Consider the following 21863-nt stretch of genomic DNA (forward strand, 5'->3'; position numbering starts at 1 on the left):
AGAGAGAGAGCCGCAAGAAAGGGACCCAGAGAATAAAAGAGGCAGAGCAACAGTTACAATCTTTAATCATGTAATCTTGTTGTGTTGCGTAAAAGGAAAGACAGTAACGCAGAAACCTTCCCGTATTATTGGAGAGCGTGACCTGCACGAGACAACGGGTGAGTATCCAAACTAAATCTTCTACTTCATACTGTACTGATCTCCTACATAGATCATAATATTGGGCTTGTCATTCTTGCGCTTTACTCACATTCTCCTTAAATCTTTCTAGCATTGCTTTTTGCCACTATAGCAAAGTGTATGCCGACTGGTCAGGGTTTGGAGGCTTGTACACCAGTCGTTACAATGGAACTTTCAATTTCCTAGCTAAGGCAATCTCAGCCGGAGTATGGCCCATACTTTTTTGCCAGGTGGAATTGATGGCATATTGAAACTCAGCAATCCATCAGTCCCATTGTTTGTGACTGTCATGGACATAAGGAGGCAATCATAATTTTAAGGACTAGTGAAGATGTCTGTGATCAAGATGTTGGCTATTAAAGGGGTCTTTACAGATCTCATTGGAAACAGTTCTACCCTCTTGCTAAAGTAGTCAACTACCACCAATAGGTACTCATTCAAAGGTGCTTTTGGGGAATGGCCCCATCAAGTCGATCCCCAGCATGTATCCTGGTTCAACCCAACCACTGGTGTAGACTGTATCTCGACCTGCAAGCTTGGTAATGCAAGGTTTATACTGTTTACATACTTGGCATTCCTTACACATCCTCCAGACATATTTATGAATCTCAGTCCAGTGTGTTACTTCCAGTTGTCTCCTCAACGTCTGCATACACCCAAGATGACCACTTAGCAGGCTGGCGTGTACATATTGCAAACACTTTTCACGAAACTTGGTTGGCATAACAACTTGTAAATTCATTCTTTCGTTCTTGTCCATAGTACTTCTGAAAAGGTAGCCATTTTGGTTTACATAACATACTCGGCTAGAAAATTTTGTATCACCATCCTTTGCCTCATCCCACAGTGGCTGGAGAGTAGCATCCTCCTTTCGTTCTCGGCCGATATGTTCCCAGCTTATAGTGTAAGTGTACCTATAGTTTCTTGACTTTCTTCCTCCACTCCTCTTTACAACGTATCTGGGACCAGATTACATCGGCCTTTTCGATACTTTACAATAAACTCAAAGCTCTGCAGCCTGATCGCCCATCTCAAGAGATGCGAAGAAGGTTGGGGGTGATTAAAAAAACAGGTCAGGGCAGAATGATGTGTCACTACCTCAAAACAACACCCCTCTAGGTACTCACACTCTTTCTTCACTGCCAACAAGGCTGCCAAGTTCTCTTTCTCTGTGGAAGAATAATGCTTTTCAGCCCCTTGCAAAAGTCTTTGAAGCGTATGCAACTACATTCTCACCTTGCTCTTGAGTAAGCACAGCTCCAAGTCCTATATTACAAGCATCTGTCTGCACTCAAAAGTCACAACTGAAGTCAGGAGGTCACAGTATGGAGGCAGACTGAAGAGCTTCTTTAAGAGTTTCAAAGGCTTGCTGACATTTGGCCATCCATTCCCATCTAGCACCTTTTTTCTTAAGCGCATGAAGAGGTGCATGTCATTGGTCTCTTACTTTGTATAAGCAGCTACATCTTGTCAATAATAAAAAGACAGAAAAGAAGAGGTTCTGCTTGCTCAGAGAAATGTGGGATAAAGCGATGGTACCATCCTGTTAGTCCTAGAAAGCGTTGGACTTCTTTCACCAACTTAGGAACAGGGAAGTTTATGGCTTCAACCAGGTTCTGTCCTCACTCCTCCTTCCAATACAACATGCCCAAGAAAAGTTAACAATTTTTGCAGAAGATTACACTTCTTCAAATTCAGCGTCAGACCTGCAGTCTCCAGTTCAGTAAGCAATCGACAATAATGCCCATAATGTTCCTTGACATTGGAGGAATGGACTACAATATAATCGATATAGACTAAGCAAAACTTGCCAATGAAGTCTTGCAGAATAGAATTCATAATTTGTTGAAAAGTCCTTCTTCGGTACAAGTACTATCTGTGCAGCCCATGAAGTAGAAGGTCTGATAATTCCTTTCTCCAGTATTTTAGCTATTTCATCATAAACAAACTTTTGCTTATGAATGGGTACTGGATATGCCCTCTTTCTCGCCATTACTTTGTCTTTCGTATTGATCTGATGAGTAATGATGGAAATACCAATCGAACAACAATTGTTCCAACTTTCTTTTTTGTAGAAAACTCCTTTATCATAGCTTGACTAACATTGGTCTGCTGTCTAGTTGGAAGTGTTACATGCAATCAAGTACTTGAGGGTGATGTAATAGCAAGCTTCAAGTCAGGAGGGTTAGTAAAATAAGTTTTTTTTTAAGGTTCCTCCTCTTTGGGGAACTTATAGGACGTGGTGGCAAAATCCAACTTCATACCAGAGAGAGTCAGAAATTCAAGTCCCATGATGAGAGGAAAGACCAAATCATGATCTCTGATCATGAATGCTATTGAAGGAAAGGCTTGGCCATGCACTATACACTGCAGAGAAACTTTACCAAGTGCATTTTGAATATGTGCATAGAAAATGTTTGACCCTTACTAGACTGTAAAATCTCCCCTTCATGCTTGATCTGGTTTCACAGAGACTCTTGGATCAAAGAATAAGTACTACCTGTATCAATAATTGCCTCCAAATGTTGGTTACGAAATATCTGAAGGCAGCATCAGAGTAAACATAGAAGACTTATATACACAGCAATGTTATGGCTGTTCGACCTCCCTCGACTTGATCTTCCTCCTCCACGCAAGGTTTCTTGTTACGCTTGCCTCTACCTCCAGAAAATTCTCTCCTCTTTCAGGTCCCATTCCACCAGTGTGCCCACACGAACTAGCTCCTCTATTGTGGATACAGTCCCTCTCAAGATACTAGCAATGCGCGATTGCAATTCCTCAATAAAGCTTGAAGAAACTCACGAACCGTCATGGTTAATCTCAAGCAAAAAGCTCTATATTGATAAACAAAAGATTGAATGTTCTCATCCACTCCCTGTTTTCTTTCTCTGATCCTTCTCTCCACCTCCACCTCTCATGATCTTCAGGTAGAAATGTCTTAAGGAAAACTGTCTTAAATTGTGTCCAGGTCTTAACACATGCTTTCTCTGCTATCCACTTGTCCTTAGCCATATGGGTAAGCACAGATGACAGACAATATCTCAGCATTGCTCAAAGGTTGGATAGCGAGATACTCTTCGCATTTCTCTAAATATGCAATAGGATCTTCTCCATCCAGACTACTGAATTTAGGAAACTCAAGATTTATGGGAGTTATAAACTGAATGGATTGAGAATAAGTATATGGCAGTGGAGTTGAATGCCTTGCAGGTGTGGAGGTGGAGATAGCATCTCTCCACTTGAGACAGTCCATAACTGCATGTCCCAGATCCTGAATGCTCTCCTTTAAGACCTTTTTCACTCTTGACACTCTTTCTTCGATTCTAAAATTATCGCTTCCTCTCGTTGTCTCAAGAATCTTTCACAGTTTTTGACTTGGACTTCTAAAGAACTGATTTAGTTCTGATAGGTATCTAAACTATCCAGAAACTGGGTTTAAAACTTATCAAAATGGATGTTCAGTTGTATTTTCCAAATATTTAACTCTATTGGCCAAAACCATAGAGATAAGACTTTCATCCTCCTCTTCAAGAGGCAGGGGAGGTGGTAATTGAGTACTATCTTCAACCTCATTAGCCTCATCGTCCTGCTCAGGTTCTAAATAAAGATTACTAAATGACTGAATCAGATCTTGTATGGGCTCTCGACACACCATAAATTCTTCTACACTATAATTAGGTTCTCTTTGAGACTCACTCCCATCCTCGGCAGGATTATCCATTTGGAAATATTATGAGGTAGCATAATTTTCAGGAGAGTAAACACCAAACTTACACCAAACAACTTATACCACTTTGCTGATACATAAATAAAACACATATAGGGGAGAGTGGGGTGAGTTGTGCCAGTTTTTACTCAAAGTGACTTTAAAGTGAGGCCATGGCAGTAATGCCTTCAACTTAAGGATGTACATGTATTTCAGGATGTTGTGCATCCCTGAGAATAATAACTTTGGATCTGAAATAAATAGTTTCAGAAATATAGCTTTTGGGAAAAAAGTGGTCTCATGGCACAACTTGCCCCTGGTGCGGGGTAAGTTGTGCCTTTTGGGGAAATATTTGGGGTAAATTGTGCCAGTGCTTTCTGAAGTAAAACAGAACATTTTACTGTTATGAACCGTATGCTATATGAAAGCAAGACAAATTCAATACAAAATGAATAATTTAAGGTTTATTTAGATATGGTCACCCTGGAATACCAGCATGCGTTTTTCCTACTATGGTCAATTGCATAGGGATTTTGTATTGAACACAACTCTGGATCACAGTGTCACAGAGACAAGGGGGCGGGCTCATTTTACTCAGACGACCAATCAGTCTCTCAGGATCATTGTGAAGCTATCAAGCTACGCCCTAGCAACCATTTAGAGCACCATAGCAACACAATATATGATATTTGTGATTCATTTCAGGCAAAAAAGGCTTTGGCAATAGATGCCTGTTGACAGAACGCTGTCTGTCAATTATGTAACATAAGAATAAAGTTACTAGGCTAATTTCTAAACATCCTATTGTGACTTAGGCCACTTAAAAACTGAATAAAACTTCTCTTTATTAACATAGTGCAAACTCAAAAGTTAGCTAAATTAAACAAATAGCAGGCAGGCCTAGGTCAAACACTGATGAGGCATGCCCATCTCCTCACTTCTCAAGATTATCCCCTGTGAGTATGTAGGTCTCTAGGTGGTCTGGATCTGGCACAACTTACCCCATGCCCTTTGGCACAAATCACCCCAGACCCACAAGTTTGAATAATTAGCATGATCCTGCAGTTAAGAGCTAACATCATGCTAACTGTATAGACTCATTGTGTAGCCTACTAAAGCACTAAAACATGTGTGAAATGTTTTCAAACTTGTCTATAATTGTTCAGACACTACAATCAAAAAACCTTAATCATAGAAAATTTACTTTGAAAGGGAAAAAACAGTTTTTTGCACTAAAATATGCTTAACTCTCATGCCATGTATCTCTCTTCTTTGGAGGATGAGTAAAATTGATTGCTTTTCAAAATTATGTGGTCACATGACCAAATTATTCTACGGTTTTCCAGAACAAGGGGTGGAACTACTTCCCCCCCTGGCACAAATCACCCCACTCTCCCCTACACACTACTTTCACTCAACCTTATCCAGGATGTCCCTGTTCAGGCGTCGTTAAGTGTAACATACCATCTTAAATTTCAAAAGATAGAACAAAACCACTATAAAGAGGTAGTGTACCATCCATTGAGCATTTGCAGTGATTTTATTTAAGTGCCAAACAAGTAACAACAAATGTATTCACCGTCCACAACAGGACACACCATATATACAAATCAGTACATTCAAATCAGTCAATGGTTTGCGTGATAGAAAAACCTGAACTTCCAACGCTGTTTGTCATAAGCCTTCATTGTTGTAAAGTTCCACAGGTTTAAACAGTTCCAAAGATGGTAAACTCAGTCAATATAATCCATTGGTAGTTCCCACGCACATTACGCAGTCAAACTTAGCATGAAACAGGCCAATAGAGAAGCTTGTCTCAACACTTATTTAGCATGTGCTCAATTAGAAAATAAGGCTTAAATGAATAGTAAAGAAAAAAAAATCCCATCAAAAAGTCAAACTAAGGATGAATACTACAACTCACATCCATGTAATAGTTACCTCTGCCTTAACTTCACTTCTTCTCTGCTATCAACAACTGAGAACACCGCCCCCTAGTGTAGTGGAGAAGCACTAGTAACAGTGAATTTAACCTAGAACTTTTACATATGGACACCTTAAACATAAAGTGTAACTCAATATTACACAAAACAAATAATAACAGAAACATAAATATACAATATAACACACATAACAATATGGTCTGTCTCTATCACTCTCGCTAATGTTACAACAGGAAAATTTACATTTTCACAAAAAAAAACAAGAAAAATAAATATACAATATAACAAAAATCAATAATTTATAGATAAGGAAAAAAAAGAAAAAATATATATATAGTGATTCCAGTGAATTCTTTGCAATTTAACTGTTTGCAGTTCAGCATAATTACACACACACACACACACACACACACACACACACACACACACACACACACACACACACACACAAATCACCACAGAATTTCTGTACAAAAATGTTGAGCATAACAATAGGCTAAACTAATTTGCCGAGTGTCCAGAGCTGGAATCTAGACTAAGTTGAAGCTCAAAATATATAAATATATATAATTTGATGGATTTTTTTGTATAATTCCTAATCAGATTCTTTATTGACACAAACGGTTCCTTATAGTGGAAAACCAAGCCAAAACTTCATGCAAAGTGAAACACAGTGATTTCTATAGCAGGGACTGGTCATGCATTACGCCACTCCTTTGGGTTTATGGTGGGTTAATGATGCAGTAATCTTGTGCACAGACACACAGGTGATTTCCGCATGCATTCTTCAGGAGCGGAGAGAGGTCAAAGTTTGAACAGCAGAGTTATAGTTCCACCAGTGTGAAGATGAAGGACCCGCTGAGCAGCTGTACTGTGAGTCCAGACCCGTTTCATTCTGTGTGTTAACTCTAATGTGTTCAACTACTAACTTGATATCTGCTGTAGAAAATAATAGAGTAAAGATGAGGTGGTCAATGTTGATCGAGGACATCTCTATATAAAACACACTTCTGTTCACTTTTACATTCTGAAGAATTGCTTATTAACTAAGAGTAACGTTTGTCAAGGCTTTGCTGTTAACCTGAAAGCTTGAACTTTTTAAGCTTTGAATTATAACTTGAAAAAGTTTTTAAAATCATCTAAGTTTGAAAGTAGACAGAGAGACAAGAAAGACCGATTGATTTTTAGCTGTGAGAGGCAGTTTCAGAGATGTTAGTGGTTGCTAGGGAGTTCTGTCTGGTTACTAGGGTGTTTTGGTTCCAAGTGATTTGCCAGGATGTTGCTAAGCAGTTACTGAGTGGTTGCTAGGGCATTGCAGTTCTCTTGAACATTGGTGTTAGACAGTTTTTGGTAATTAAAATAATGCTTAAATGAAATATAAATATTTAATGAAAAGTAAAAATGTTGCCAACTAACTGAAATAAAATGAGTCTGTGTAAGTACTAAAATTACTAAAACTAAAATATAATATATATATATATATATATATATATATATATATATATATATATATATATATATATATATATATATATATACATACAGTGCTATGCATAAGTTTAGACACCCATGCTAAAGTTGACTAAAAAGAGGAATAAAAAATCATCTTTTGGAAATTGGACTTAATGCCTTAATTAAAAAAATGAGGAAAAATCCAACCTTTAAGGACACCAATTTTCTTTGTGAATGAATAATGTATCGTAAATAAATAAATGTTCTTCTTTAAAATACAGGGTGCATAAGTTTGGACACCCCTATGTTAAATTCCCATAGAGGCAGGCAGATTTTTATTTTTAAAGGCCAGTTACTTCATGGATCCAGGATACTATGCATCCTGATAAACTTCCCTTGACCTTGGAATTAAAATAGCCCCACATCATCACATAGCCTTCACCATACCTAGAGATTGGCATGGAGTACTTTCCATAAGATCATCTCTCAATGCAAATCAAACTAGCTAAAGGCTAACTGAAATAAAACCATGCTAATCTCTAGGTATGGTGAAGGCTATGTGATGATGTGGGGCTATTTTAATTCCAGAGGCCAAGGGAACTTTATCAGGATGCATAGTATCCTAAAAAATAAAAAATACTTAAAAATAAAAATCTGCCTGCCTCTATGGGAATTCTCAAAGTTTTAATAGATAGATAGATAGATAGATAGATAGATAGATAGATAGATAGATAGATAGATAGATAGATAGATAGATAGATAGATAGATAGATAGATAGATAGATAGATAGATGGATAGATAGATAGATAGATAGATAGATAGATAGATAGATAGATAGATAGATAGATAGATAGATAGATAGATAGATAGATAGATAGATAGATAGATAGATAGATAGATAGATAGATAGATAGATAGATGGATAGATAATCTCGTGGTTTACTGTTTCATTAAACTGTATGATTTGTTTCAGTATAATCTGCTGTATCAGGACCTGAAGAGAATCTCTAAGAATGGCGAGTATTTCTGCAAAGAGCTCTTGGCCGTGTTTCAGCAAAGGTAATATACGAACTCTGCTCTCTTAGCAAGTTTATTGTAGTGCTTGACCTCTAAGACTAGATTACACTAAAGATACTCGACTTTCCATTCTCAGGAGAAGAAAATGAGATGGAAAAGAATATGATAGTTCTCCTGAAAATGTGCTTAGAATAAAGTTCAGGGCAGAATCTCAAAGACCCTCAGCTGGACCAATACAACTGACACGGCTTTCTTTGGATTTAGATCTGAACTGGAGATCAACTACTCAAAAGGACTTCAGAAAATCGCAGGGAAACTCCTTAAAGTCTCGAAAGAGACGAGCGACAAGTGAGTGAGCACGTCTCCATCAAACCCTGAGTTACTGTGTGATTTAGGAATCACTTCACATGAATAGGGTACAAAAACAGGGCAGTTTGCATTTCTAATGTCCCAAATTAAATGTACTCTTTAAAACCTTGATTTGTGTGATTTTTATAAGTATATTAAAACATGTAAGCTAACTAAAATAAGAAAAATCTAAAACAAATAATATATGTTTTAATTTATAAATATACAGTAAAATAAATACATAAATATAATAATTTTATTAATAAATATTAAAGGATGAAAACTATTTTTTATTACAAAAAATGTATAAAAACAAGATTTATAGGGGCAGTTTCCCGGACAGAGATTAAGCCTAGTCCTGGACTAAATTGGCCCTTTAAACCAGATTAACAGAAATCTGCTTTCTCTGTCATGGTTTTAAATATCCCTATAGTTTAATAAACTGATTTCCTGGAGGAAGACTAGAGATACTCCAGGACTAAATTTAGGCTTAAATTAAACCTACCAGGAGGTTTAACTTCAGATTAACGTTGTGTTTCAAAGAAGACACTTGTATTACTTGGACTATGTCAGTGAAGATCAATATATACAGTGCTATGCATAAGTTTAGACACCCATGCTAAAGTTGTGTGGCATGGAGTACTTTCCATAAGATCATCTCTCAATGCAAATCAAACTAGCTATTAGGCTAACTGAAATAAAACCATGCTAATCTCTAGGTATGGTGAAGGCTATTTGATGATGTGGGGCTATTTTAATTCCAAAGGCCAAGGGAACTTTATCAGGATGCATAGTATCCAAAAAAAAAAAAAAACTTAAAAATAAAAATCTGCCTGGCTCTATGGGAATTTAACATAGGGGTGTCCAGACTTATGCACCCTGTATTTTAAGGAAGAACATTTATTTATTTAAGATACATTATTCATTCACAAAGAAAATTGGTGTCCTTAAAGGTTGGATTTTTCCTCATTTTTTTTAATTAAGGCATTAAGTTCAATTAAGTTTTCAATTTTTTATTCCTCTTTTTAGTCAACTTTAGCATGGGTGTCTAAACTTATGCATAGCACTGTATATACATATGTGTGTGTGTGTGTGTGTGTGTGTGTGTGTGTGTGTGTGTGTGTGTGCAGTTTTACTTTGCTATTTGCATTAAAAGAGTTTTCTCTTGTTCAGTTTTTTTTTATTTTATTATATTTTTTTTTATTGCAGTTGTTTTCTGCTGTCAATGTTTTCCTTGGATTTGCTTCTCAGTGCCATGCAATTTTAAGATTTTCTTGGTCAATACCATGTTTTCCTGTCATGCTAATTCAGATTAGTACAGTTGCTTTTAGCACGGGTTTTTTTTTTGTTACTTTTTTTACTCTAGTCCAGGTGTTAGAAATCTGTACTTAGTCTGTGTTTCAGAAAGACATTTTTAAAGCCATGATTACCTATTCTATTTACCTATTCCTATTCAAGATCATCTATTCTAGATTAAGGCCTACTCCTGTTTTAATTTAAACCCGGGAAACCGGCCCATAGCTTATGAATGGTTGCTGTTCATGTCAAGAGTTTAGACTTTTTTGCAGTGTAATGTATCTTGCATCAGCAGTGCAGGTTAATATTTGATGCTCATTGACAGTTTTTCCTCTTCAAAGCTCCACATATCGTGCGTGGTCCTTCATATCAGATGAAATGTACGCCTCAGCAGATGCTCACCGGTATGACGCTACGCTGGATGATACGCTCTTTTTATTATTCATGCCAGTTGCTGTTGTGTATTTATCTTGGGCTTATTCTTTCAGCATACTGGGAAATGCTCTCAACCAAGATGCTATTCAGAAAATCCGTCAAATCCTAGATGAACACGGCAAAAGAAAAAGACCGGTATATCACTTCATGTTTATGCAACATATGCATATATTCACATTAGGATTTACAGAAGCATGATAACATTAAGTCTTGTTTGTACACAGCTTGACAATGCCGTTGAAAAATCTGGAAAGCTTGTTCTTACAAACTGGAGTGAGCAAATTAAGGTAAGAAGATACTTAGAAGATAGAAGTGTGTTTTTCTAATTCTGAGGAATCAAATCAAATGAACCCAATATTAAAAAAGGAATTTTGCCATGAGGAGAATACGTTTTGAACAGAAATGTCTGTGTTTACAGCTGAAGAAGAAGCTGATTGGGTTGACTAGAGAACATGAAGCTCTCTTCAGCTTCGTGGAGAAAAATAAGCAAATCAGCACAGAGAAAGAAAAGCAGAAGGTATTTGTGATTGCTCACTGACAGGGACAAAATAGGTTAACACAACTATTTTTGTGATATAATGTGTTCGTTTTTGTCCAGATGTTTAACAGATTGACTAAATCAGCAGAGCTTCAGGCCAGAGTTGATGAGGAATATTTCAACACCAACATGGAGGGTCACCACATCCGTCTGAAGCTGGAGAACACACTGAAAACCTGCTACCAGGTTCAGGCTGTTTTACACATCCTGATATTTATGTATTGTCTCGGAAGCCATTGCATTTTGACTGATTCAGTGCTGCATTTCAGATCGTCCAGGAGCTTGAGAAGCAGAGAATAGAGACTCTATCCGACACCTTAAACAAGTACAGCCTCTTCATGACTGTATACGCACAGACCGTCATTCACGTGAGCACTGCCTTTGAATTCATGAGTGTGAATTTGAATTGAAATGACCGCAAACCACGCAATTGTGAATTGGAACTGGATTCAGTACTGTTCAATACTTAAAAAAAACATTCAATTTACTATTTCCATACAGTAATACAAAATTATATACTTTTATTTATGTATTTATATTATATACTTTAATATTTTGTAAAAAAAAATACAATGTTATAATTGTAATTTACAATTGTATATTACAATTAGCCTGTTTCTGTTCCATGGTGTTATATCAGTTAAAAGTCAATTCAATAGATACCAGTGGCGGCTGCTGGTCTTTCAAAGAGGGGAAGCTCATTTTCGGCCTACATCATAAAAATTATTCATTTATACGTAAATTATAGGCCTACGTTCCTTTTCAATAAAATGCTCTGTGAAAAATGAATGTAATAATATAATAAAAGTATAAATAATAATATAATAAAGTATAATAATAATGCTAGCCTACTAATAATAAGATATTTTTAAAATTATTTTTTAATTATTACTAATAATAATAATATAAAAAATACAATAAGTAATAATATAATAAAGGTATAAATGTATAATTGTGTGAAATGTATTATAAAAAAATATGTGTATTCATATTAAACCCTTTTAAACGTAAATTTAAAATATTCTGGCTGACCCCTGTGAGTTTCCATGGTGACGCGTCATTGCTTGTCACGTGACAAATCTGCTTTTATTTAATTTTTTTATTCAAAATATTCACAAATTTATAAAGTTATAAATAAATAAATTAATAAAGTTAGCTATGGCATGAAATATTTGATATTCCGATTGTCAAATATATGCAAGTGGAAGTGTTATGTTGTAAACACCTTTAAAACGATTGCGTTAGTTTGTGCCACTGTTCAGAGAATCGGATCTGTTGGATTTAACGTTACAGCCAGAGCCGGATTAACGCAAAGGCAAACTAGGCACGTGCCTAGGGCCCGATTGGCGGGATGGGGCCCAGACAGAGGGACCAAAAAAAAAAAAAAAAAGTCCTATCTACAATTTATTTCAATATTTATTAGTTAACTAAAAATAGTGACGATGTTTATCTTAACCATAGACTGTTACATTACTGCAGTTAAACCAATGAATGTGTCCGTTACAAAGCGGGTGCCGGCTTCTGAAAGTACAGGTATGTGTAACGAACGCATCCATCAGGTGCTGCGAGGCAAAAGCCTAATAAGCACACAAAGAAGCACTGCTCAAAATGCAGGTGTGTGAGTTGTCGTCATCTATTTTGGAGTGATTGCAATGTGTTCTAAATATAAACTTGTACTGTAGATCAGCGTCATTTCTGGAAAAATCATTCACCGCTTTATTACGAGTTTAAAAGAGCGCGAGCGTCATTAACGTGCCCAGACGCGACGCTTTGAATTTGCGCGTACAATGAATAACATAGCTGACTAGTAAAAAAGCTACAAAATTAAAAGACAAGACGTCTGTATTCTAAGTTAAAAAGCCAACACACTACAATATTTTTAAATGTTTCAAATAAAGGATCTCATATCTATGGGTCTATCTTCTAAATTCTGCTGCTGATTAGATTCCTGACATTACGCCAATAATATCAGTTTATATATTTTTTTTCTGCTCAGTAGCGATCGTGTTTTTCTCTTCCACTTGATTTGTGTATAACATATTTAAGGTAGCAATGCAATATAAAGCACATATGCTCATCTACTGAAGTGTGATTCTGGAACTGTGAATAAATTGAATAAAACAGCAAAATAACAACAACAACAACAATAACATCTTCATTAAACAAAAAAGAGATTACCTTAGATAAAGTTTGATTAATATGTACATACAGTACCGGTAAAAGTCTGGACCCATTACTATTTTTAATGTTTTTGATTATTATGCTCTACAAGCCTGCATTTATTTGATTAAAAATACAGAAAAAAAAGAAACAGGAATATTCAGCAAGGATGTGTTAAATATATAAAAAGTGATAGTGAAGACTTTTTTAAAACAACTTTTTAATAATCAAAAATCCTGAAAAAAAGTATCACAGGTTATAAAATAAATATTAAGCACCATTTCTAACATTTGATAATAAATCAGAATATTATAAAGTTTTCTGAAGGATCACGTGACACTAAATTCAGCTTTGCATCACAGAAATATAACGTATAGTAAAATAGAAAACAATTATTTTAAATTTTAATAATATTTCACTATATTATTTTTTCTGTATTTTTGATCAAATAAATCCAGGCTTGATGAGCATAAGAGACTTCTTTCAAAAACATTAAAAATAGTAATGTGTCCAAACTTATGTAGTACTGTGTAAGTAAAAATATACTGCTTTTAAAATTAAATGTTGTATAAAAAGGTTAGGAATCATATTTGTTTCAAGTGTTTTTTTATTGGGGGTGGGGGGCCTCCAACATGAATTTTGCCTAGGGCCTCCTAATGTCTAGAACCGGCCCTGGTTACAGCACGTGAATTCATTCACTTCTCCCGAAATACATGAAAGTAAGTGGCCGGTGAACTGGGAGAAGAATATAGTTAGCTTAAAATTAAAGTTACTTACAACACAATGCTTACACAATCTGATGAATAAACTGAGTTTGCCGTTGCCCATCACTGCGGATTACTGGAGCTCATTAAACACACCATTATTGAAAATTGGCTAGCAATTTCGACAAGCAAATACCAAGAAATAGGTTGCAGCAGTTTGTCTTTGAAAAATCCGCGATGGGACTGAGCTCGAACAGCTTCAACATCAGCGACTTTTTATTGTATGAAATCGCTGTCAATCAAAAGGAGACACAGCCTTTCGACAGACCCTCCAATCATCACGCGGAAGCCCGGAGTCCAGGCCAGCCCACTCCCCGTTCACCCCCAGAGAAGCTGAGCTTCCATGGGCGGGACATAATCGCAGCATTTATCCAATCACCGTCTAGTTTCGAAGCGCTGAAAAAAAACTGTTTGAAGCAGCCCCATAGAAGTCAATGGAAGCTGGGCTTCAACAGGAAAATGCACTGTCTGTGACGCTACGGGAATGTATGAGAAGGAAATCGAGTCAGCAGACCTGCTGTATGTAACAGATTCTGAACGAACTCGTCTTTGAGACGAACGTTTTCTAACGCATTTTAGTCAATAAAATGTTAATACAATAGTACATATTTGACCGTTATTTTTTTTGACATTATAGGGGAAGCCGAGCATCCCTTGCAGTCTTAAACAAATCGCCACTGATAGATACCATTTATATTTGCATTATAACACTTTACAATAAGGTTTCATTCGTTAACATTAACTAACAATGAAAATTACGCCTAAAGCATTTATTATGTTAATTAATGTTAATACATTAACTAATGGGACCTTAAAGGAGAACTCCTCTTATGTTTAGCCTCTTAACATCCTTGATGTGTCATTACAAGTGCACAGCTAATGTGAGTGATTCCTTCAGAGTGAACGCGAGTCAATCTGACTGCAGTAGATGTGAAAGATAGGGATAAAAATGATGTTTATTCAGCCAGCGCAAATACCTGTATCGACAATCGATTACTATGGACTTCGACCGAAAACAGGATGTAAACACAGGTATTTGCGCTGGCTGAATAAACATCATTTTTATACATATCTTTCACATCTACTGCAGTCAGATTGACTCGCGTTCACTCTGAAGGGATCACTCACATTAGCTGTGCACTTGTAATGACACATCAAGGATGTTAAGAGGCTAAAAGCAGGTTTAGTACTTGCCCCATTGAAGTCAACAGGGTGCAAATTTTAAAAAGAGAATAACACGGTGTAGGCAACACCGATTTTTGTGGTTGTTCTCTGTATTGACAGCACTCCAAATGTACAAAAAAATGAGCTCAATGTTAAAATTGACCGGAGTTCTCCTTTAATGTAAAGTGTTACCATTTAATGTATACATTTCATAAATGTAATTTTACACATACACACACACACACACACACACATACATATATATATAATAGAGTTCTGTCCTTGTTAAGATTTTTCTTGAAGTGGTTAAACGGACTTTTAGGTCTTTATTGGTGGCAGAGTCACAAACAGATCGAGCAGGCCGTACAGAGGGTTGATGTGGAGAAAGACATTCAATCACTGGTCGAGGATGTTGGCGCTACAGCGGACGAGAACAAAGCTGAATTTCTCATGGCTGACTACTTTGTAAGTCTTTGAGTTTACAGCACAAACTCATGTAGAAGGAATTTAAATAAAATGGGTTGTTGTTTGTGTGTGTGTGTGTGTGTGTGTGTGTGTGTGTGTAGGAGGAAGAAGGAAAAACAGTGATGGGAAAAGACAGAAGGAGAGAAGGCATCAGGACTAAGCTTCAGCGTCTAGAGGACTGCATCACAAAAACTAAAAGCGACAGAGAAGGTTTGGATCTTGTAGGCTTGGCTAAGGAGGGGGGGGGGGGGCTTAACAACTCAGAGGGGGTGCTAAAATAATTTAAAAGTGACCTTCAATATCCTGCATTTCAATTATTTATTTTTTACCTTAAAACTATAAACTCACAAGGTCACATTGTAAAGTGAACAGTTATTAAGCATGTTTTCAATTTCGCTGAACATCTTTATTATCACCTTATCAGCTCTTTGTCACGCTAATTAACAAAAACAAAGGGAGGACTCAAATGCAAAGGGGAAAAGATATTTATTACAAAAGAAACACTAAAGACAAAACAAAACCCACGAGGGGGAAAACATAACTAAATACAAAACAACCACAACTTCAAAAATGAACATACCAAACAGGGTCACAGGGGAACAGGAGACGTGTACAAGACAACGATCCGACACAGACTGCAAACACAAAGGAACTTATAAAAGGGACAAATCAGGCAGGTGATGAGGAACAACAGGTGGGGCAAATGAAACCAATAATGAGATAACAAGGAGGGTGGGGTCAAAACAGTGACAGGAACACAAACACCACATGTGCTACACGAGACAGGACAGGCATGTGACATTACCCCCTCCTTAAGGAGCGGCTACCAGACGCTCCACCAGGGCGGGACGGGAGGGACAGACCAGGGCGGGACAGGAAGGACAGACCAGGGTGGGGCAGGGAAAATGGACAGTTCGGGAGGCCAGGGCGGAGCTGAGAGTCCATCGGGCGGCCAGGGCGGAGCTGAGAGTCCATCGGGCGGCCAGGGCGGAGCTGAGAGTCCATCGGGCGGCCAGGGCGGAGCTGAGAGTCCATCGGGCGGCCAGGGCGGAGCTGAGAGTCCATCGGGCGGCCAGGGCGGAGCTGAGAGTCCATCGGGCGGCCAGGGCGGAGCTGAGAGTCCATCGGGCGGCCAGGGCGGAGCTGAGAGTCCATCGGGCGGCCAGGGCGGAGCTGAGAGTCCATCGGGCGGCCAGGGCGGAGCTGAGAGTCCATCGGGCGGCCAGGGCGGAGCTGAGAGTCCATCGGGCGGCCAGGGCGGAGCTGAGAGTCCATCGGGCGGCCAGGGCGGAGCTGAGAGTCCATCGGGCGGCCAGGGCGGAGACTCTCCCTCGGGCGGCCAGGGCGGAGACTCTCCCTCGGGCGGCCAGGGCGGAGACTCTCCCTCGGGCGGCCAGGGCGGAGACTCTCCCTCGGGCGGCCAGGGCGGAGACTCTCCCTCGGGCGGCCAGGGCGGAGACTCTCCCTCGGGCGGCCAGGGCGGAGACTCTCCCTCGGGCGGCCAGGGCGGAGACTCTCCCTCGGGCGGCCAGGGCGGAGACTCTCCCTCGGGCGGCCAGGGCGGAGACTCTCCCTCGGGCGGCCAGGGCGGAGACTCTCCCTCGGGCGGCCAGGGCGGAGACTCTCCCCCGGGCGGCCAGGGCGGAGACTCTCCCCCGGGCGGCCAGGGCGGAGACTCTCCCTCGGGCGGCCAGGGCGGAGACTCTCCCTCGGGCGGCCAGGGCGGAGACGACCCCTCGGGCGGCCACGGCGGAGACGACCCCTCGGGCGGCCACGGCGGAGACGACCCCTCGGACGGTGGAACTGGCACCACCGGCTCAGGCACTGGAACTGGCACCACCGGAACTGGCACCACCGGCTCAGGCACTGGAACTGGCACCAACGGCTCAGGAACTGGCACCACTGACTCAGGAACAGGCACCATCGACTCAGGCACTGGAACTGGCACCAACGGCTCAGGCACTGGAACTGGCACCAACGGCTCAGGAACTGGAACAGACACCACCGGCTCAGGAACAGGCTCCGGCTCAGGAACAGGCTCCGGCTCAGGAACAGGCTCCGGCTCAGGAACAGGCTCCGGCTCAGGAACAGGCTCCGGCTCAGGAACAGGCTCCGGCTCAGGAACAGGCTCCGGCTCAGGAACAGGCTCCGGCTCAGGAACAGGCTCCGGCTCAGGAACAGGCTCCGGCTCAGGAACAGGCTCCGGCTCAGGAACAGGCTCCGGCTCAGGAACAGGCTCCGGCTCAGGAACAGGCTCCGGCTCAGGAACAGGCTCCGGCTCAGGAACAGGCTCCGGCTCAGGAACAGGCTCCGGCTCAGGAACAGGCTCCGGCTCAGGAACAGGCTCCGGCTCAGGAACAGGCTCCGGCTCAGGAACAGGCTCCGGCTCAGGAACAGGCTCCGGCTCAGGAACAGGCTCCGGCTCAGGAACAGGCTCCGGCTCAGGAACAGGCTCCGGCTCAGGAACAGGCTCCGGCTCCGGAACAGGCTCCGGCTCCGGCTCCGGAACAGGCTCCGGCTCCGGCTCAGGAACAGGCTCAGGAACAGACACCGGCTCCGGCTCAGGAACAGACACCGGCTCCGGCTCAGGAACAGACACCGGCTCCGGCTCAGGAACAGGAACAGACGCCTCCGGCTCAGGAACAGGGACAGACGCCACCGGCTCAGGAACAGACGCCACCGGCTCAGGAACAGACGCCACCGGCTCAGGAACAGACGCCACCGGCTCAGGAACAGGAACGGACGCCACCGCCTCAGGAACAGGAACAAACGCCACTGGCTCAGGAACAGACACCACCGGCTCAGGCTCAGGAACAGACACCACCGGCTCAGGCTCGACAGCGGCCATCTTGTCAGGGGGCACAGGCTCGGCAGACGTGACGTGAACACTCTCGGCGGCGGCCATCTTGTCAGGGGACACAGGCTCGGCAGACGTGACGTGAACACTCGCGGCGGCGGCCATCTTGTCAGGGGACACAGGCTCGGCAGACGTGACGTGAACACTCGCGGCGGCGGCCATCTTGTCCGAAGACACAGGCTCGGCAGACGTGACAGGAACACTCTCGGCGACGGCCATCTTGTCCGAAGACACAGGCTCGGCAGGCGTGATGTGAACAGGCTCGGCGGCGGCCATCTTGTCCGAAGACACAGGCTCGGCAGGCGTGATGTGAACAGGCTCGGCGGCGGCCATCTTGTCCGAAGACACAGGCTCGGCAGACGTGACGTGAACAGTCTCTGTGGCGGCCATCTTGTCCGAAGACACAGGCTCAGCAGATGTGACGTGAATAGTCTCTTGCTGGGCAGACGTGACGGATCGCTGGGGTGGTGCAGGCAGTGTGAGCAGCTTGAGCGGGGCCAGTAGAGCAAGACGCCTGGGCGGGGCGGGCAGAGCAAGACGCCTGGGCGGCGCGGGCAGAGCAAGACGCCTGGGGGGCGCAGGCAGAGCAAGACGCCTGGGTGGTGCATCAGGGATGGCAGTCACCTCCGGGATGGTCTCAGTGTTAGGAGCCATCGGAACAGGGACCACCGGAACAGGGACCGCCGGAACAGGGACCACCGGAACAGGGACCACCGGAACAGTTACGGAGGGAGCCTTTCTCCTCCTCCTGTGTCTTGGGGCCGCCGGACTCGGGACCACCGAAACAGGAACCACCGGAACTGGGACCACTGGAACTGGGACCACCGGCACTGGGACCACCGGAACTGGGTCCACCGGAACTGGGTCCACCGGAACAGGGACCACCGGATTCGGGACCACCGACACTGGGACCACCGGAACAATTACGGAGGGAACCTTTCTCCTCCTCCTGTGTTTCGGGACCACCGGAACTGGGACCACCGGAGCTGGGACCACCAGAACTGGGACCACCGGGACAGTCATGGAGGGAGTCCTTCTCCTCCCTTTCGGGACCACCGGCTCAGGGTCGAAGAGAGGCCAGAGTGGAGAGTGGTGATGAAATTTCTCTCGCCCACCTCCTCCACTGCGGCCTCCACGGGTCCCGCGAAATATGACTAACCGGGTCCCCTCAAAACTTTGCCCCCTCCCCCGCTCGGTGGCTGGGGAAGAGACCCTTTGCTGAGTCCTTGACATGGTCGGATCGTTCTGTCACGCTAATTAACAAAAACAAAGGGAGGACTCAAATGCAAAGGGGAAAAGATATTTATTACAAAAGAAACACTAAAGACAAAACAAAACCCACGAGGGGGAAAACATAACTAAATACAAAACAACCACAACTTCAAAAATGAACATACCAAACAGGGTCACAGGGGAACAGGAGACGTGTACAAGACAACGATCCGACACAGACTGCAAACACAAAGGAACTTATAAAAGGGACAAATCAGGCAGGTGATGAGGAACAACAGGTGGGGCAAATGAAACCAATAATGAGATAACAAGGAGGGTGGGGTCAAAACAGTGACAGGAACACAAACACCACATGTGCTACACGAGACAGGACAGGCATGTGACACTCTTTGAATCATGAAACCTGCTGGCTGACATTCCCACCCACTGACCAGAAGAGTTAATGAAGGCTTTAAAACTGCAGTGAGTGAACCAATGCGTTTGTGCTTTTAAACACGTGAACAGAATGGAAAAGAGCGCAGGGTGTCGAGTTGAACTTTTAACTTGATGTGGCGTTTTAAAACATGGCATGAGAAACTGAAGAAGCAGACAAGCCGCAACGATCAACGACGTCTATTAACGTATTATTTTTAGATTGAAAAGAAAAAACTTTTCTTTTTTTCATCACCACTAAGCTGGGGCAAACAAAGTGCAAGAATTTAAATTAAAATTCATATTATTTTGCGTTTATAACGTGAGTGAATCTTCTGTTAAGCCACCGAAGTAGCAGATTACAAGAGGACGATACGTCTGTTATAAGCTAATCTGAGATGTGTCTGGAGTCCGCTGTTTTTTGCTTCATATTTAATAGCGCTCCATTAGGATCGCTAATGTGCATTGTACCGGAGCGTGGCTTAATTGACTCCTCATATCAAGACCATTGTTTGTATAGGGACATTAAAGGAGAACTCCGGTCAATTTTAACATTGAGCTCATTTTTTTGTAAATTTGGAGTGCTGTCAATACAGAGAACAACGACAAAAATCGGTGTTGCCTACACCGTGTTATCCTCTTTTTAAAATTTGCACCCTGTTGACTTCAATGGGGCAAGTTTTAAACCTGCTTTTAGCCTCTTAACATCCTTGATGTGTCATTACAAGTGCACAGGTCATGTGAGTGATTCCTTCAGAGTGATCACGGGTGAATCTGACGGCAGTAGATGTGAAAGATATTAATAAAATGATGTTATTTCAGCCAGCGCACATACCTGTATTTACTTCCTGTTTTCGGTCGAAGCCCATAGTAATCGATTGTCGAGTTCACGCGCGTGATCATAGGTACTAAACCTATGCGTGTGAACTCGACAATCGATTACTATGGACTTCGACCGAAAACAGGATGTAAATATCCGGATATGTGCGCTGGCTGAAATAACATCATTTTTATTAATATCTTTCACATCTACTGCAGTCAGATTCACCCGTGATCACTCTGAAGGAATCACTCACATTAGCTGTGCACTTGTAATGACACATCAAGGATGTTAAGAGGCTAAAAGCTGGTTTAAAACTTGCCCCATTGAAGTCAACAGGGTGCAAATTTTAAAAAGAGGATAACACGGTGTAGGCAACACCGATTTTTGTCGTTGTTCTCTGTATTGACAGCACTCCAAATTTACAAAAAAATGAGCTCAATGTTAAAATTGACCGGAGTTCTCCTTTAAAACATTTATTAAATCTTATTTTAGGTTTTTTAAAGGGGTGGTTGAATATGATTTCACTTTTCTAACTTTAGTTAGTGTGTAATGTTGCTGTCTGAACATAAACAACATCTGCAAAGTTACAACGCTCAAAGTTCAAAGCAAAGGGAGATATTTGCTTTTAAAGAAATCGCTTTTTAAGGTCTACAACAAACGGCTGGTAGAGACTACACCACATTCCTCCCGGGTTAGTGACATCACCAACCCTAGAATTTACATAAACCCCGCCCCCAGGAACACGATTAATAGATTATCAAGACACAATATGCTAATCAATGACTAGAAGATAACTACAAATAAGCTACATAATTCATGAACTAACCATTCAGAAATGTCCTGTTGCTTCTACATGTTGTCACTTCTTCTTGAGTCTCTCCATTTTTCTGACTTCTGTTTGAACATGAAAGGCTAAATTTTTTTGAAATTTTCAGTGCATGTGTGTGTGAGGTAAAAGGACACAAGCTGTTGAAGCTCCGCCCTCTGTGCCTGGAGCAGAAGCTCATTTGCATTTAAAGGGGCAGACACAAAAACAGTGCTCACCCTTAAAAAGTGACAATTTTAAGATG

General features: G+C 41.5%; 1 protein-coding gene across 2 annotated transcripts in view; it reads left to right on the plus strand.

The window, feature by feature from the left end:
• nostrin (nitric oxide synthase trafficking) overlaps positions 1–21863 on the plus strand; it is a 25885-nt gene continuing 4022 nt past the window's right edge. For both annotated transcript variants that reach the window (XM_081367658.1, XM_081367657.1), the window contains exons 1-12: positions 1–158; positions 6589–6702; positions 8256–8341; positions 8564–8647; positions 10285–10347; positions 10432–10513; positions 10603–10665; positions 10797–10895; positions 10977–11102; positions 11186–11284; positions 15344–15469; positions 15571–15679. In XM_081367658.1, the coding sequence (XP_081223784.1) occupies positions 6676–6702; positions 8256–8341; positions 8564–8647; positions 10285–10347; positions 10432–10513; positions 10603–10665; positions 10797–10895; positions 10977–11102; positions 11186–11284; positions 15344–15469; positions 15571–15679 (964 nt within the window). In that variant the 5' untranslated portion in view covers positions 1–158; positions 6589–6675. The remainder of the gene's footprint in view (positions 159–6588; positions 6703–8255; positions 8342–8563; positions 8648–10284; positions 10348–10431; positions 10514–10602; positions 10666–10796; positions 10896–10976; positions 11103–11185; positions 11285–15343; positions 15470–15570; positions 15680–21863) is intronic.

The sequence above is a fragment of the Scardinius erythrophthalmus genome, assembly GCF_964197995.2.
Source record: "Scardinius erythrophthalmus genome assembly, chromosome: 6".
Classification (NCBI taxonomy): domain Eukaryota; kingdom Metazoa; phylum Chordata; class Actinopteri; order Cypriniformes; family Leuciscidae; genus Scardinius; species Scardinius erythrophthalmus.